Source organism: Cyprinus carpio, chromosome B6, assembly GCF_018340385.1.
Source record: "Cyprinus carpio isolate SPL01 chromosome B6, ASM1834038v1, whole genome shotgun sequence".
Classification (NCBI taxonomy): Eukaryota; Metazoa; Chordata; class Actinopteri; order Cypriniformes; family Cyprinidae; genus Cyprinus; species Cyprinus carpio.
This window is the reverse complement of record NC_056602.1, coordinates 8,197,100-8,215,932: the sequence shown is the minus strand read 5'-3', so window position 1 is coordinate 8,215,932 and position 18,833 is coordinate 8,197,100. Positions and strand designations below refer to the sequence as shown.

Genomic DNA, 18,833 nt, shown 5'->3' with positions numbered 1-18,833 from the left:
ACAAAAGAAACGAGAGATCCATCTGTAGATACTGTTGCTTTCCAGTGCAAGGCATCATCATTGCCATATGCACATCAAACCTTGCTATTAGGATGCTCTGGACACTAATCAGGTAACATTGTAGATTTCCAAAAACATCAGACAAGTGCTTACGACTTACTAAGTGAGCATACATCACTTTATCATCTTCGTCTAAACAAAATAGTATATTCTTATCATTCCTTGGCTAGCACATTTGTAAAAAAGAGATACATAACCAACATCCCCCACGCCAAGAACACCCCTACTGAAAATAAATAAGGTCCATTTTGTAACTTTAGTCCCCATAGTAACTTCAAAATGACAGGAACATCAACAGCTAGCTTGCGAGCTGGAAGGATTTCAATGTAGAACTAGTAGCGGGCCATAAGACTACATTCTTGGACCGGAACGCAATTCCCAGCCTCACAACAAAATGCTAAATGAGGCTCGCACCTGCATCAGGAAATCTATTCATAGCTGGAAGTCCAGTGTTCTGCTCTATATTTGTAGCTTCTAGTGTTTTGGATTAAGTAGAAGTAGGATTTTGGCCATGAAGTGCAAACAAACCAGCCTCAAACCAGCAATCCACCGTCTGTTATTAGAAAAAATTGGGGTGGAATTTTTGCAACAGGCCAATATAAAACAAATGTCTGTGAAAAAGAGCAGAAGGGACAGAAGAATGGTGGTCCTGTGCTTTGGTCAATCTGATTCAGTCAGTGTATGACATTCCCAATGCTCCTACTGCAGCAGCTTTTGGTTGAGGACCTCCCAGATCATAGCTTTCCTGAAATACGGCATATGATTCTAGAGAGAGAGAGAGAGAGACCGAGAGAGAGAGAGATAAATGCATGTATTATTGAGACATGTATTAATATGCATGTGTTAGTGTGTGTATACACAAAGTACCTGTCTGAATGTGAGGTTGCGTCCTCGGGAGATATAATCAGCATATTTGCATCACCTAGACACACCACACAATCACTACCATTCTTCTGCTGAGGCTGGGATCTCCTACAAACAATAAGGTAGAACAGAGCTGAACTCCCCACAGTATTAAGACAGATTGACAGAATGAAATGCTCTTCTACAGCAGTCAAAATTACCAAATTTTGAACTTGGAATATTGGTCGAATTTCAAATTTAAAAATGCAATTAAATGCAAAAAAAGAGGTATTATATTTAAGTAAAACTACACACACACACACATATACAAAATGTTCTGTTACTTGGAATAAAATAAACATGAACTGAAATAAAAAACTGAAAATGTATTAAAAAGCCAGTTGCTTGAAGTACTTAAATACTAAACTAAATAAACTAAAGCAAATAAATAAAAAGGAGTAAAAACTATACAGACATAAAAATAGAAGAAAAAAAAAATACTAAAACTAAGATTAAAGTAGAAAAAAATTAAATATAACCTAATTTAAAAATATAAAAATACATTTAAAAACAAAATGCAGACTCATTTTTTTGCAAATAGTGCTGTTCCATTTATATTTATGTTGTGCCCTCTTGTGGATCTATTTAACAATGTTGATTTTTAAACTCTGTCAGTGATCACTGAGTTCTTGAAGCTTTTACCCTGAAATATTAAAGTGCCCTCTACAGGGTACACAGCAATCAGGAGTTAAATTTAATACCTTTTACAAGATCTTTTTTAAGACTCATTCCATACATTTTAAGACCTCATCGCCACTCCAAGTTTTAACTGGTTACATTGGCGACACTAACTTACATTTATTATATATTGATTGTAAGGTAGCACAACTAAAACAGACCAACTTTGTGATAACTTCTTACCAATACAACATAATTCAGAATGGTGGGAACAAAGCACAAAATAATTAACTGAAAGCGACTAACCAATGCAACCCAAGAAACAAAAGAATTAGACCAATAAACAAAGTAACCCCAATACAAAACTTATTGAGGAGGGAAAATAAAGCTATCCGAGCTACTTTGGGACATGTGAAATTCACACACAGTATATTCCAAAGATGCATTTGTAACATCAACTCTTATAACTCTCTGCAAACCATAGCTGTTTTGTGGAACTCTTCTCATGACAAACATCTGACTTGATTTGATCAAGTGTGAATGATCATGGAAGGTAAAATAATGATCACAACTATTACATCCTTTTAATTGTGCATCCCAAGCCCATGCTAGTGCAATAAAAAATAAAATAAAAAGCGCCAAATTAGCGCCATTTACCATGTCCCAAATATAAAAAATTTAATTTCCATCCCTAAAAACGTGAGTCACTGTTATGCACATTTATCATAAACACAGCTCAAATGGCTCCTACTAGTGTGGCCAAAAAAAAGCATTTACCAGTTTTATTACAATGTAGAACATAAAAATGTTTCAGTGCAAGCATTTCAACCAAATGTAATTTATGCAATATTTCAAACCTTTAACCACTAGGAAAATCAACCCATTGCAACAGTTTAAAAGCAGCCCAATTTCATGGAAACAACAACAACAACAACAACAACAACAACAACTCCTGGCATCCAACATGAGTTTCAGACTGACTGATCATGGGTCAAAAGTAAGGAGAAGACTGACAAGATGTTGGAGGAGTTTGCTCCTTAACAGATAGGCCGCTTGCAGCTCATTGACAATGAGAGTAGGAACCGCTACCGCTTATTCTCAAAAGGGATTTTAAATACCTCACAGATTGATAAGCGAGGGGACATGATGGGCTAAAATTAAATGCAATATTAGAATGTTTCGTGAGGGGCGATTCAAAAATTCCAGCAGGGAGTAGATGGGGAACATGCATAGCTGAGCATAGTGTTCCTATTGGCTAGGTGTGGTAGAGCATTGCGTTAGCAGCCAAAAGGTTGTGTGGGTTTGATTCTCAGGAAACACATGTTAGGTAAAAAAAAATTTATAGCCTGAATGCACAGCAAGTGGAGTCACTTTGGATAAAGCGATCTGATAAATGTAAAACAAACAAGCATCGCGGTAATGGTCAGTGATCAACACAGAGTCGGCGTCCAGAGCAGATCTCTACTGGAGGGGGGCATTGGATCATCGGCGGGAGGGCACTGTCGTTTGATAAATATTTTTTGGCGCATTGGCAACATCATAGTAGCATGGAAATCCAGACCTAAATACTGAAAGATCTATATATAGAATCTATATAGGTTTTATCTAAAAAGAGGAACAGAAGACAAGCTGAAATTTGCTGTTTTGGGGACGGATCACGGCTCCAATGATCTAAATAGAATGACATTTCTACCCTAGAATGTTAGCTCCAATGATCTATCTATATAGAGATATATACTATATAATTTTTTTTTTTTTTTTTTTTTTTACCTGTCTTGATTCCTAATACACACAAAAGATGACCGATTGTTAGGTTAAGCGTTCAGAGAATAATGATTCCATATAAGGTTAGTATAGCCTAGTTCAGCATCGTCATAGCCAGCAAAATGTAACTTCTATTCTCGCGTTCTCTACGAGTTCAGTAGCCTACATTTTTGGGAACATGTGCATTTTTGGGAAGCTTGTACGAGGAATTCGCGCTGCGTTCATAACCTTGCTGCATGTAGAGCGCTTTTAAGAGCTAAAGACAGGCTAGGCTACATCGATATCGGACACCGGCCCAGAACAGATAGCCTAAACAACAGAACAGGACAGAAAATAATAATATACAAATATAATATGAGGCTAAATAAAAAAACATAAAATAGGCAATGAATAGCAATGAATAGCTATACTTAAATAATTTATACCAAATAATTGACGACAAAAAAAAAAAAAAAAAAAAAAAAAAAAAAAAAAAAACTGAATCAGTTTGAAGCTTTGAAAAACCGGCAAAAAAAGTCCCCCATCAGACAAAGTTTTTAGGTATAGATGTTTCTGAAAACTTCTAAGGCTTTTTTCTTCATAAAACGAGTTGGACATCATCATACAAATGTCTATGCAGAGTGGACCAATTGAATCAAGAAGACTAAAATTCAGCTTCGCAGAGAATAAGTGATGTCAGAATCAACAATGAACCACTCACACGAGGTATAAGGGGTTTAACTGATTTTTTTAGTTTTTGATTTTATGAGAATGCAAATTTTTGGGAACTTGAGAAATAGGTAAAGATAAACAAAATACACAGGAAATGGAAAAATAAAAAATACAGAAAATACAAAGTGTGCTTCAAATAAATAAAATAATTTCTTTAAAACACCGTTTTTTCTAGGGCTTCCAAGGACTTTAAATATTCAAAGGACCATACTTTTCTAAACAAAATAAATAAGGACAAAAACAATGCATATTCTGCTATTACTTTATGCTAATACTTTGTTTTTAAACCTAAGTTACACTCCTCTTAGCAGTTTATGCACGCACCAAGCAGAAATGATATATAGCCCATCTTACAGACAGCCAAGCATAAAAAACACAGAAATGCCAGGAACCCACAAACATTCATCAACAATTCACCTGCTTTTTTAAATTAGAGTTGCTAACAACTGTCTATATAATATAGACGACAAACTGTTCTCTTCACTTAGGAAATGGATTTTATGCTACAGCTGCAACTAAAATGTAACAAGTTTACTCGGCACCAATAAGCATCTCCTCACTATGCGACGAGAGCCTAGTAACGCGGGGCTATGAACAACAAAAAATTATGCATTTTCCCCATTTCTTTTTATTTTGAATTTTAATTTAAGTTTAAATGGAACATTTAATATTAAAAATAATAACTAAAAGGATTTTTTTGCCACGCCATGGCCTGCAGGGAGAGGGGGCATCAATGACCGCTGGGGAACTACTGCCGCCGAATGCTCCCACCACACAGCCGGCACTGGACTAACAGTTTCCGCGTAAGTATCACAGCAAGCGCATTCAGCCAGTAAAAAGCCGTAACATACGCAATCAAATGCTTGATTTTGTTTTGGAGTGTGTAATACAAAAAGGCTCTCTACACTAGGTTGTTGAAAAAATATTTTCCACGTATTTTACATTTTACAACACCCCTTCCCAGCGCTGCTGAAGAAGTTCCTGCTTACCAAAATGAAGGCCCGCCTTCTTGAAATACCTAAAATGAGCTGTACTGGGTTAGCTGGCGCCCAGCTCCAGGCGTTGTGGGATTGGTTAGCTGGGCCCAGTATGTACAGGGATTGAGTAGCACTTTCGACGCCTGGTCGGAAATAGCCATACCCTCCTCACTTGCTTGCCCGCCTTCGCTGAGTTTGTGTAAATATTGAGTCAAAATCAAATCAATCTGACCGCGATTTAAACCCGGATGATTGTAACCACTCTAAGCTTTCTGTCTGCCCTGGGGAAAGCTAGCGCGTGTCTCCAACATAGTAATAACACTCATTGCATTCTCTAGTGCAGCTCAACCAGGTCTCGTCCCATACATTCGCTCGAAAATATGCGTTTGTAGTCCAAACCGAGTCATTCGTTGTAGTTTTTGAAATGTGATTTCTGTTAAATAAAATATCTCCTTTTGAATTGACTTTGAGACTTTGTAACTCAGCAGATCTTTTTTTTATGCTCAAACAGCAACATTACAGACTAACTGTAGAGTTGAAAAGAGCTGAAAAAAAGCATACAGCACCCCTTTAAATCTGAAAGCGCACAGTGTATAAAGTTCTTGTCTCTCAAAAGAGAAAAGTCGATTCTGAATCATCGGCGAGAGTCGCGTTTTAAAACGAATCTCAAAGCGTTTCATGTTGAAGTCAACATGAAAATTAGCATATTGCCCTCCCAATCTTGTTGGTCTTTTAGCATTGACCGAATGAATATGCAAATACACATTCTTTGCCACTCAGATAAGAGTGGTAAAATAGCGGTTTCCCGGTAACACAGCACACAAAAGCAGCACTGCTCACAAATGCTGCTTTATCAGACATTGCAAGCATGATGAAATGAAAATAAGACCAATCGGACCACAATCACCGCGCGAGATTGGCATCACGCAAAGGAGGGGTTTGGGAAAAATTAATCTTAAAGGGGAACCGTCTGGGAGTCATTGAGCAAGTTAGGTAAAAATAAATGCATATTATTAGACAATGAAAGTGTTTTTTTGATCTTGCATGCATTTCAACCTGTTGTTGGGGACCAAAATATGAACCTTTCATTACCGCGAATAGGGGCACCTTAAATTGTTTTTGAATTGTGGTAATACTGAAAAACACCGGGTGTTAATATCTTTGGTCCTGTTGACATTCCCCTTTACTGTTCTTGTAAGATTTTTTATAATTATACATGTGCTTACAGAAGGTGCGTAGAGCTGCTCAAGATCCCACTTTGCGGGCGTGTCAATCTTTGCCCTTCTTCACCTTGAAATCCCTTTCAGATAAAGCATAATTGGACAGAACAGGTATTAGGATAATAATATAACCAAAGCACAGTCCCCTTGAAAAAACAAAACTATAAGCGCTAACTTCAACACGCATACACTTAACCTCATCCGCACAAAAAGCAAAATTACACACCCTTCATTTTAGCACACAGTACATGCAGCACAGTATATTCCATATGATGACATTATTTACCTATATAATTATGTTATTACGTTACACATTATCACTTCAAAATCAGTGTTGCAGAGTCATAGACTTGACAGGAATCAGATGATCGTACAGACTTTGATTTGAAGTCAACAACCTACCATGGTTAAAAGTTGAAAAGAATTACATTACGCACAAAATCAGCACCTCATAAACACATACACATGTGAATTCCTAAAAAAAAGCGTTTTTTTATTTTGCTACACTGAAGCCAATCAACCCCAATCCAGTAAAACTGTTCATCAAGCACCAAACACATAAATGCTTGTTCTTTTTCTACTTGTTAGCCCACACAGGAACTGTTCAAGCTTCTAGGTGTTTCTAATGTTTGAAATTCCAGTGAACAGAGTCTTATATACTCACAAACAAACGGACCAGTGAACACCCAAGCTGCTGAAGGGGGGAACCAGAATGATCGTCATATCAGGGAGAGGTCTACAGCCTTAGTCCACCGCCGTACTGCAGCATGTCCAGCGCGCTATGCAACTTAGGGAAAGGGCGAAGGTACTGAAAGAGTAGGACCTTCCTGCCCCCCTAATTCCTGCTCACTGCGGGAACATCACGAGATTCATTAGAAGTTGATCACCTGAACGTGACAGGGTCAATTTGATGTATTATTATTTGATCAATGTAAGTATAATTATATTGGTTTATTAGAGGTCAGATTTTTTTGGGTGGAGTTTATTACCATGACACAGCATTCTGATTTGTAAGAACTTTGAAAGACCTAAACCCCCCAAAGGAAACAATAATAGTTCCATTTCGATGTTGATCTGGCGCCGAGTACACCAATTAAATAGTCGTTCATTAAAAAATTGATGCTATTTTGCGCAAAAGTTAAATAAATATTAATATTTTTCCTATACAACAATCATATACAAATTATATATAAATATTATGATATTTAAGAGTACATAAGAAAAATAGACCACAACACCTAGAAGTATATTTGAACACTTTATCAAGTACACTATGAAATAATAACAACATTACGTTGAAATTTGCCTAAAGACTATTTGACATTGTCATTCATATTATTACGTTTTTTTAAACTATGACCTTTAAACAGAGGCATTACATGATGGCAAACAAAAGTATTGCTAAACAATACCATCAACTATTATAATATCATATATAGCCAATACTAAGAATGTAAACATAGTTTATCCAGTAATGGTACCAATATAGTCTAGACATTCCTAAGAGGACTTTTAAAATGATGCTACCCTCATCGTTGAGCCAGTTGCCTCTTGCAGGGTTGCCAGATCCCTGGGTTGATACGCAGTTTGAACGCCACTGCACAGAACCAGGTTTGGATCAGTTTGAGCAATAGCACACACTCACTTCCTGCTGCATCTCTGTTACATGATACAAAGACAATACTTGTGAGTCAAAGCAGAAGGAAAGGAACAAATTTGCCTGAAACTGTAAATGAGAAGAAAAAAAAAAAAAAGTCTTTATATAAAAAAAAAAGAGGTTCACACATTTCACAGATATTGGCATATCCCTATTTACATGGCATTCACTAATACCCAAAGAAAAATAAGACCTGCATTCTCTTTAACATGTCTCATAAACATGTTTATGTGACCATTATAATCAAAAATATGCCAAATTCTAAATTAATACAGAAATCTTCCATGTGCATTCCATCTATAAAATATATCTTAAACGCTGCTAAACAAGCAACAACCAGACAGAGCATGGTATAATAACAGTTACGAAAGGACTGGATTTTGTTTGAGACACTAACCTTGGTCAGTCTGGGAAACTCCTCCTCACCGCGCCTCACTGTATCTGTAATCAGTTCAGATCTGGAAGGTAGCGAAGGTCCTGCAACAAATTTCTTTCTCCTTAAGATTCAACCTGGCTTCAACCTCAGCTGACAGATCCACATCTACAGCCTGGACAGAGGGCGAGGAAGAGAGGAAAAGAAAAAATTACAAAACTAGACTACTAATAATAATAATAATAATAATAATAATAATAAAACCCTACATAATAAAACCACAGAACACTGTTTTCACAAAACATTCAATCTCTGATTTAAAATAAATGAATAACATCTTCAGATTAATATTTTAATACTGTGTTCATCTGTAGAAATCACAAGCACTTACAATTTTTCTTGCAGTTTGATTAACCAAGGCTCCTTCCTTGATGTCACTTGCTGGAGTGCTTCGATTAACATCTAGTGTTCTATAACGGATTTAAAAATAAATACATTTAAAATCAAAAAATGAACATATGCATTTATTAATCAATAATGCTTTTTGAATCTAGTTTAAAGTGTTACCTGTTTTTTAGCCTGCATCAGTGGATCCCGCCACACAGACATATTAGATATGGCTGAAGGCAAAAATGGAAAATTTGATTTGACGGTTATTTAAAAATGGAAGCAAACACATCAAAAGTTTAAAATCATTTCAAATAGTTACAGGAAAAACAGCACAAAAGAAAAAGCAGTGGGTGTAATTAGGCTCACCTCTGACTGTAGCAGGTCTGCTCAAGTCATACTGCGACTGATGGAGGTGTGTCCATTTGCCTGTGTGTCTATTCAAGGGAGAAAGTTGTGCTAAACATTTTAATGAACATAGCATTAACTTTCTCTAGCCATGCTACACTGATTTTTTAAAAGTGTTCGAAGGGCTCAGGCACTTACATTGGAGGCTTCATCCGTCCAAACGGCAATGGTTTGCTCTTTGAGTATTTCTCTGACGCCATCTCTACCAGCTTCCTGTAATGCTCTCGATCGCTCTCTCTCAGTGCCTACTCAAAAGACAGATGCTCAGGAAATCACAGACATAAAGGCATTAAGTTTCAAGTAAATTAAAAATCAGTTTTCCTACCTCCTCCACGGTCAGGCAAGGTTTGTGTGCGCGGCTCGGATGCTCCATCTCAGCCGGTCTTGTGCTTAGCCCGTGGGCAGTGCAAGACGGCACTAGCTTCAAGGATCTGCGCACCTCCCTGCCTTTGTCCTGGCTTCCCTTGTACACAGCATTGCTCCACTGCTCAAGGAGATAAATACACAGACGTTAAAAGGGATAGGTCACCTAAAAATTAAAATGATGTCATTAATGACTCACCCTCATGTCGTTCCAAACCCGTGAGACCTCCGTTCATCTTCGGAACACAGTTTAAGATATTTTAGATTTAGTCCGAGAGCTTTCAGTCCCTCTCCATTGAGAATGTATGTACGGTATACTGTCCACGTCCAGAAAGGTAATAAAAACATCTTCAAAGTAGTCCATGTGGCATCAGGGGTCCGTTAGAATTTTTTGAAGCATTGAAAATACATTTTGGTCCAAAAATAGCAAAAACTACGACTTTATTCAGCATGGTCTTCTCCCTCCGGGTCTGTTGTGAGCGCGTTCACAGCACTGCAGTTTAGTGATATCCGGTTCGCGAACGAATCACTCGATGTAACCGGATCTTCTTGAACCAGTTCACCTAATCGAACTGAATCGTTTGAAACGGTTTCCGTCTACAATAAGCATTAATCCACAGAGTGACTTAAGCTGTTAACTTTTTTAACATGGCTGACACTCCCTCTGAGTTCAAATAAACCAATATCCCGGAGTAATTCATTTACTCAAACAGTACACTGACTGAACTGCTGTGAAGAGAGAACTGAACATGAACACGAGCCGAGCCAGATAACGAACGAAAGATTGACTCGTTCCCGAGTCAAGAACCGGTTGCATCGGTTTTCGGATCACCGGTAGTGATGGGAAGTGCTGTTCTTTTCCGCAAACCGGTTCTTTCTGACAGTTCGATTCAATAAACCGGTTGCCGAAAACGGTTCACCAGTTCTTTTTGCGCTCGACGTAATGACTTCATTGGCGATGATGGCCTTGATTCAAGCCTTCGGTTTACCCCGCGCTCATAACATTAGCACAGAATCGGTTCAGAATCATCATCAAAAGAACCAGTTCAGTTCAGACGCGCTGTGTGTCAGTCTGCTTCACGCTGAATCACGCATGCGCAGTATCATCAGGCTCCTCGGTTCTCGAATCGGACGCGTCCGACAGAAACGGTTCTTGACTCGAGAACGAGTCAATCTTTCGTTCGTTATCTGGCTCGGTCAGCAGTTCAGTCAGTATACTGTTTGAGTAAATGAATTACTCCGGGATATTAGTTTATTTGAACTCAGAGGGAGTGTCAGCCATGTTAAAAAAAGTTAACAGCTTAAGTCATTTGTGGATTAATGCTTATTGTTGACGCGAACCCTTTCAAACGATTCAGTTCTATGTGGTGAACTGGTTCAAGAAGATCCGGTTACATAGAGTGATTCGTTCGCGAACCGGATGTGAGGTGAACGCGCTCATAACAGACCCGGGAGAGAAGTCAATGCTGATAAAGTCGTAGTTTTTGATATTTTTGGACCAAAATGTATTTTCGATGCTTCAAAAATTCTAACGGAACCTCTGATGTCACATGGACTACTTTGAAGATGTTTTTATTACCTTTCTGGACGTGGACAGTATACCGTACATACATTTTCAATGGAGGAACAAGAAAGCTCTCGAAATAAATCTAAAAAATCTTAAACTGTGTTCCGAAGATGAACGGAGGTCTTACGGGTTTGGAAACAACATGCATCTGACGCTCTGAGCGTCGCTATATCTACTAAACAATAAAATCAATTAGCACCTTTCGTCGAAAGGACAAATCCTTTTACTATCAGCAACCATCCAGAACATGGATTACAGTTACAAAGCAGAAGTATCTCTGGTTGTGGTATCAAAATAGAACTTGAAATACTGTTATAGTATATTCTGTTTAATACTTCATTTGATAGGTAAGGTTTGCTTACTAATGTCAGAAAAAAAAAAAGCTTTTGATTATTAATGTGTAAAGACGTTTAGAGGCAGTTCATTCTTTGCTCACTGACAGCAATGTACACAACAGTACATAAGTAAACAAACAAAGATACTGCCGTTAGTAATTTGTGACCAGTTTGCTTTCTTCAATACAATGATAGAAAAGGAATAGGGAAGAAAACCATGACCTTGTTTTAAACTAAATATTGTGCATATTTGGTTTTAATAAACACTTATTGTTTGCATAAAAGCATGACTCTTCGTTATAGCTGAGTGTTTGTTGTGTGGCTTAAATTATGTCCATATCCTGTGTGCATCATGTGATGTGGGAAAACTGAAGATCACATGTTGCTCTTTTTATACAAACAGAAATTTACAATCTCTCCTTTAATCATGTAAAAATTTAGTCATTACAACTTTATATTCATCCCATCAGAAAATGTAACCATTAATAAGGTGACAAATGACAAAAGCTTTGAGAAGACTTTGAGAAGACTAAAGAAACAGCTCAAATAGTGGAAAATATGACTAAATGATACTTACTCAGGTTTCCATAATGCCTGGGGGTTGTGTGTGGACATTGGCTGCTGTTCTTTCTTTACTTTTAAGTCCAATTTTCTATATGTTTATCTGAAGAGAGATAATTGTAAATCATTAATAAACTCACAGACTGTAGATAGGTATAAAATAAGCTTTATGTCACAGTGCCCTACCATTTAAAAATTTTGTTTGTACATTTTTTTTCTGCAATGAATATAAAGTTCCAAACAACAACAACAACAACAATCTAACTGACCCCAAAGTTGAGCAGTAATGCATGTCTGTCAAATTTTTACCAGATCACAAAGACACATGGGGCAGTGAGATCACACTCACCCATCCTGTCACTCTCAATCCATGAACTCAGGCTGTTGATGTGTATGTCATCAATACCCATAAAGGCAACCCTGCCAACCTGAGCCACCAGTGAGCAAAACAAGACACAATGCATGAAACCAAGGCTGTACAAACAATGCATGCATTTACAAGTGCTTAGTAGTGATTATATAAACATACCTCTGTAAAGGCTTTCTGCTTTCATGTTCTGCCTTTCTGTGGTGTTTTGATCGGAACAGCCCTGCAATCCCTGCAAAAGTCTTCTTGACAACCCTGATGATCACATCTGTAGAAAGATGACAGACATATGAATAAAAGGCTTGATGGTAGGTGACTGAGAAATGTCAGTTAGGCACTACTGTTAACATGGATGAGCTAATCTAAATATTTACCATGTCTTGCTCTTTTGACCTCTGGATATTCGGTCACACAATCAGCTGAGTACACCACTGCAACCCATGAGAAAATGAAACACTTCAAGTCAGTGCATCAGATGCATCAAAGGACTAGTTGACTCAAAAATTAAAATTTACTCACCTTCAGGCCTTCAAAGATGTAGAGGAGTTTTGTTCATCAGAACAAATTTGGAGAAAATTTACATTACCCTCACTTGCTTACCAATGGAACCTCTGTAGTAAATGGGTGCCGTCAGAATGAGAGTCAAAACAGCTGATAAAACGTGAAAATAATACACAAGTAATCCACACAACTCAGGTCCATCAATTAATTTCTTGTGAAGTAAAAAGCTGCGTGTTTGTAAGAACGTCAAACTACTGCTTCTAGCTAACATATGAGTCCTCTATCCATAATACAGCTCTATCCAGTAAAAAAGTCATTTTGTCTGAATCAAGTGAGTAACATGCACAGATCAGGCACAATTTACAAGTTAAAACAGTCCAAAACAGTTCTAAACAAATATGTCAGTGTATTGTAATGTGAGAGGACAACAGTATGTATTCACTGGAGAAATTGTTATTATTGACCTATTGATTATTAATGACTTGATGATGCATTTGTTCATTACAAACACACTGCTTATCACTTCACAAGACATGGATGACTTGTGGATTTCTGTGATGGTTTTATCAGCTGTTTGAACTCTCATTCTGATGGCACCCATTCACTTCAGAGGTCTACAGGTGAGCAAGTGATGTACTGCTAAATTTCTCTAAATCTCTTCCAATGTAGAAACAAACTCATTTAGATCTTGGATGGTCTGAGGGGGAGTACATTTTCAGCAAGTCTTTAAGATCTTTAAAATAAATCATCAAACCAAAACAAAAACTTAATCACATGGCTTTCTTAACATTCATATAGCCATATAAACACCTTAAAACATTTTCAAATCACAAATAACTAATAAATAATCACAACAAACATTTCGTAAGTTAACTTTATGTTTAACGGATTCCTATTAATTTAAAGACAATACTAAAATACTTTTAGCACTGTTTGCTAAAAGTAGATCGTCTATTGACGAATTGTTTACATTGGACTGATTTTTGCCCCCATAGACAAATACAACATGCTACACTGCCTATTGTTCATGTAAACAAACTGACACCAGAAAAATACAAGACTCTCTGCGTTAATTAAAACAGAATCCAACAGTAATTATGGTTATTCAAAAACGAGGAATACAAAAGGACAAATACCACACCTCTGATAGTTGCGTTTGGCGGGCCTGCTGTTCTCCAGCCGCTGCGCGTCTGTGCCCGCGGCTCGATCTAACGTTACACCGTTACTGTGCTCACTAGGCCAGGCTGCGGATTTCTCACTAGAAAAAGGCACGAAGAGCGACGATAATCCGTCAACTATCCATTCATACATCACAAACCACCACGATGAATAAGACTCCGCCTCGTTTTTTAGTGCCAGGTCTATACTGAAGATTGTGAACCCGAAAAATTGACGCACTCGTGTTTCACCAGCCTTCCGTAGCCGTACGTTCACTGCGTCACTGATTTGTCAAAAGCGACACCGCAGCACTGCTCGTCGGCTAAGCCCTCCCACTCTTCACTGCGCTGAGATTGACGTTCCTTTACACCGCCAGTTAAGGCGCTGCCGAGCAGCAAATAGTAAGTACTTGGTAATGATCTGTCACTGGGTTCAGTGCAAGAAACAGTTAATAAAATGGAATATTAACGAAATATTTTTTTTGTTAAAAACTAAACACAATTGAATTACTTACGTTTTATCTGTATATTACGTGTATGTTGAGTTTGAATTGTTGGTATATGAGTAAGGTGATTAGTTTTACAGCTAAATATTTGGCGGGACAAATAATGCAACCAATCAGACGCGCAACTGAAGATCACGTGTCTCAAAGCGTAAGAAATGTCGAGTGGGTATGCTTGTTTTACTTATTGAATGTTCTATGTTTTTTCACGGAAAAGGCATGTAAAGTATTTTAAACAACATGACATTACATATTCTCAGTCTTAGCTTCAGCTAAGCTTTATATTGCGCAAGACAATTACAAGTAATTACTAAGCATTACAAAATGTATTGTCTATTTAAATATAGCATGACAGGTCACTACACTGCAAAGACATGAAATGTAAATTTTAAAAGGGTCTGCTGTACAATAGTATGGCAAACCAGCCACGACAGCTACACACGTGACTTTTTAAAAACATTTTTATTAAACTGAGCACTCATTTTGAAATATCACTAATTTTTATTATTATAATATTTAATCCTTCAGTCAGTACAACAAAAATAAAACTTACAACAAATCCCTATAAATAACAAAATGATGTAACTGTATAGAAATTTGTAAATTAATGTCAGACATCCATTTCAATGTATCTTCTGTCTTTGAAGATGAAGAGGGATCTGTCTGCCCTTGGCAATTTTTCTGGAAAAAGTTAAAAACAAAAAATAATAATAATAATTAGGAGAACTTCTAACATATTAGAAAAATATGTAATATTAGCGAACAAGATAATAAATTTACCGTATGTTTATTTCAGAGTCCAAGTGGAGTCCTGGAGTTCACCGCATCAATTCCCATTCTTTAAGGCAAACAAGTTAACATGAGAATATTATGATTGTATGATTCACAGTTACTGACCAGTGAATGTTTAAAACATTTTTAAACATTGAAATGTAGCACAAAATATCCATAACTAATCATAAGTTAAGAGAATGATTGCAAAAACATTAGTACAATACAATATGTGTAAGATCTCACTGTAAAATCTTATGTATGTATGAACAACATTTGTAAACAACACTAGGTTTCTAAAATAATAAAGTTCAGTTGAGGTCCTGCTGTAAACTAGAGACAAGACTTACCTAAGCAACTGGTCCCAAAGAATTTCTGATTCATTTTTAAATGTATAATTAAAATAAAACAATGATTTTTAAAGGTTTTTAAATAAATTTGTATTATTATTTATTGGTATCATTACATTGATGACTCTTACGTGTTTAAGGGGGGCAGATTTACAGGACCAATCACAGGCTGCACTGTTGGCTGATGAGTCCCCGCTTGTCCTGCTGGCATCAAAGAGGGCCAAAAAGAGTAGCCAATTGGAGGAAGAGGTGGTACATGGGAGCCGTAGTGATGGTGATGATGGACAACCCCTCCCCTCGTTGTTGAATGTTGAAGGTCCTAAACAACATCAAACGTGGCATTGTAACTTATTACTACATATTGTGGAATAACAACATTGTTTAAATGGAATACAACATCTCTAGATGGTTACCTGCCCTGCTGAATGTGAGGCTAGAGGTGTGATTTGACTGTTGCTTCCTCCTGGGTACATGGCCATTGGCGGAAGAGCCTTCAGCATCATATTGTGCATGATGATCTGGTGCATCTGTGCATTCTGCATTAGCATCAACTCCACCATGTCTGTCATCAGAATGATAAAGTAGAGAACTTCTGGCCTAGCATAAATCTTGAAGTGTAGTTTAAACTCCATTTAATACTCTATTCTTATCAGCTACTGCATGCAACTTCAACTTGTTTTTAATAGAAGATTCTTATTTATTAAAGTTTATAGTATTTATTTAAAAAATGCAGTCAAAAACAGTCATATATAATTATGTATTTTTGTTATATTTTATTCTAAATAAAATATATATAAAATATGTATTATTTCACTTCAGTCACCTGATTCTTCAGAAATCTGTTCTACTTGTATTTTTAAGGATTCTTTGATGAACAGAAAGTGTGAAGAACAGCATTTGAAATAGAAATCTTACATAACATGATAAAATGTCTTTACTGTCACTTTTGATCGATTTGTCCTTGCTAAATAATATGCCCTCGCAAAATACAAAACGAATTTTTTCTGACCCAAACCTTTGAACAGTAGTGTATTTGTTAAACAGTAATCTTATAATCTTGTAAATAGTCTTTTATTGGAAAGTACAGGTTTAAATGTCCTAAATGTCACTATTATTTATTGCTTTTGTGTCTTAGTATACAATAACTTTTTTTCTGCTTTTGATGCATACCTTCTTTAATACTTCCTGATCTGTAGGGAAAGGTTTGTGGAGGTGGGAATTGTGCTATGAGAGGCTGTTGCTGTGGTAACTGCTGGATAATGGTGGCTGGCTGTTGAGGAACTTGTGGAAGGAGAAATAAAAGTTATTAGAAGAGTGCCAGCAACAAAGCATTGTAACAGACACATATTGTACGCACACAAATTGTTTATGTACTTGTATATTTTGGAACAGCTATAAATATAGCCATTTAATTGAACTGGAATAGTAAATGCAGATATGCTGTGTATGATTAAACCAGTATAACTAAAAGTGCGAAAACTTTTCATACGGTGTGTTGAATGATTTGAGGGGGCTGAGGGGCAAGAGGAGGAAGAGGAGCAGGTGGTGCAGTTTGGTGGATATGTATAGGAGGCACAGGCTGCAGTGGCCCAAGAAGAGGTTGATAATGATATTGCCTACGAGATCCACCCCATGTGTGAGGTCTTCCCAGATCCTCCATCATATGCTGTTCCTGGTCAATGCATATAAAAATACTCAAATGCACACGAATATTTGTGATTTACATGATAAAATATTTCTATTGACTATTACATGACACTTCAAGATTGCCTTTGGTTTAATCATCTTAAAAAGCTAAACAGATACTCTTTATGTTCAAAGAAGATTTTAATATCATCTCTGTGAAACATACCCTCAGTCTCTGTAGGAGGTTTCTCTTCCGTCTCAGAGCGCCGTGTAATGCATCTGCCTGCCCATCATAACTTCCTATGGAATCACAATATAAGACATTAGTCATATATGAGGTATTCTGCATTTTTGGCATGCTCAACAGTTTTTGTTTTTATTCCATGATAAGTTTTATTTATAAACCGTTCAGAGGACTACTATAGGAAACAGGATTTTTGTCTGGCAACTTTTTTTTTTAGGACAGAATTTCAGCCAGAGAGGCAAAACACAAATCATTTCAATCATGTATATTGTACCTAAACTACTCTCAAAATTCTAAAGAAACAACAACAGTGGAGTTCACAACAGTAACTACAGTCGGTTTACTTGTGGAAAAGGCTGAACCTTCTCGTTCAATGTTGTCATTTCTCTCATTCTCCAGTCTCTAAAAATGAGCAAACAGATGATAAAATACGTCTTTTAATTGACAAGTGTGGTCTGATGATAGTAATGTTGTCAACAAAAGAGAAAGAATATATCATGTCAGTTATGTATAACTGAGAAATATCACATTAAACCAACTTACCTTTTCCAACATTTTCAATCTGAGTCTTGTCATTTGGTCAACCGCTGGGTCTGCCATTTTAAAAACACTTTGTAGATGGGTTTATTTAATTATTGTCCATGTTTGCTGTGGAAGCGTGTCTGTTGTCAAAACAAATCTGTGTTGCAGAGTTCTTTGCCCAACCCTCAAGTTGCTAAGTTACATTAGAAATCCAGACAGAGGCTTTTTTGTTTATGGTGGAGCCATAGAGCATTCTAAATAATGAAAATAATAATAATAATAACAAAAGGATTGTGTTTTATTTGTAGTCTTGAATAATATAACATAAATATGGAATAATTAATAAAATAATTATTATACTTATGTGGAATTGACATTTCTAAATAATTTTATATATTGTTTTATACCTTTATACTCCAAATAAAATTTAATTATTATATTTATCATCTTATATTTATATTTTTACAATCTGTTTATTATTTCGTACTTATAATATTAGATTATCAAAGTTTGCTAAATTAAATTGTCATAACATTTACAAATTATGAAATTTGGCCTTATATTATTAGTGAAGAAAACTGGTTACTGGTTAATCTTTTTCAACCCGGGCTTTTACCCGCGTCTTTCATTTGTCAATCACAACTATCGGAAACACGACTACCACAACAAATACAGAGCCTACGTAGGATGTCATTTCTCTCTATCCTGCTCCGCAATAGGCTCTAGAAGTTGTCAATCAAAGGGTCATGTTCACACACGCTTTCTAATTGGTCATTCAGGCCCAATGCATTTAAAGGAGGGCGTTTTGAAAAGAGTATGCGTATTTCTGCAACAAGAAATGTCATTGGCTGGTAAGTTCACATCCTTTGTTCTAATAGGTTCTCGCAG

General features: G+C 36.7%; 1 protein-coding gene and 1 pseudogene across 1 annotated transcript; both read right to left on the bottom strand.

The window, feature by feature from the left end:
* Nucleotides 1–683: 683 nt before the first annotated feature.
* On the bottom strand, nt 684–14,240 carry LOC122137596 (annotated as a pseudogene).
* Nucleotides 14,241–14,476: 236 nt separating this feature from the next.
* LOC109052922 (uncharacterized protein C21orf58-like) lies at nt 14,477–18,193 on the bottom strand. The gene is made up of 9 exons (XM_019070356.2): nt 17,967–18,193; nt 17,768–17,825; nt 17,406–17,479; nt 17,043–17,225; nt 16,724–16,835; nt 15,967–16,115; nt 15,685–15,872; nt 15,213–15,270; nt 14,477–15,113 (listed from the first exon to the last, which is right to left on the bottom strand). The coding sequence occupies exons 1-8, from the start codon at nt 18,021–18,023 to the stop codon at nt 15,225–15,227; spliced, it is 867 nt and encodes a 288-aa protein (XP_018925901.1). The 5' UTR covers nt 18,024–18,193; the 3' UTR covers nt 14,477–15,113; nt 15,213–15,224.
* Nucleotides 18,194–18,833: the final 640 nt, after the last annotated feature.

Bases quoted from the DNA above. Each gene is read 5' to 3' on its own strand.
- LOC109052922 (XM_019070356.2), bottom strand. From the start codon at position 18,023: ATGGCAGACCCAGCGGTTGACCAAATGACAAGACTCAGATTGAAAATG. The intron at 17,480-17,767 runs GTAAACCGACTG...GTGATTCCATAG, and splicing joins AGGTTCAGCCTTTTCCACAA to GAAGTTATGATGGGCAGGCA. The intron at 15,271-15,684 runs GTAAGAGTCATC...TTTGCCTTAAAG, and splicing joins AATCTGCCCCCCTTAAACAC to AATGGGAATTGATGCGGTGA.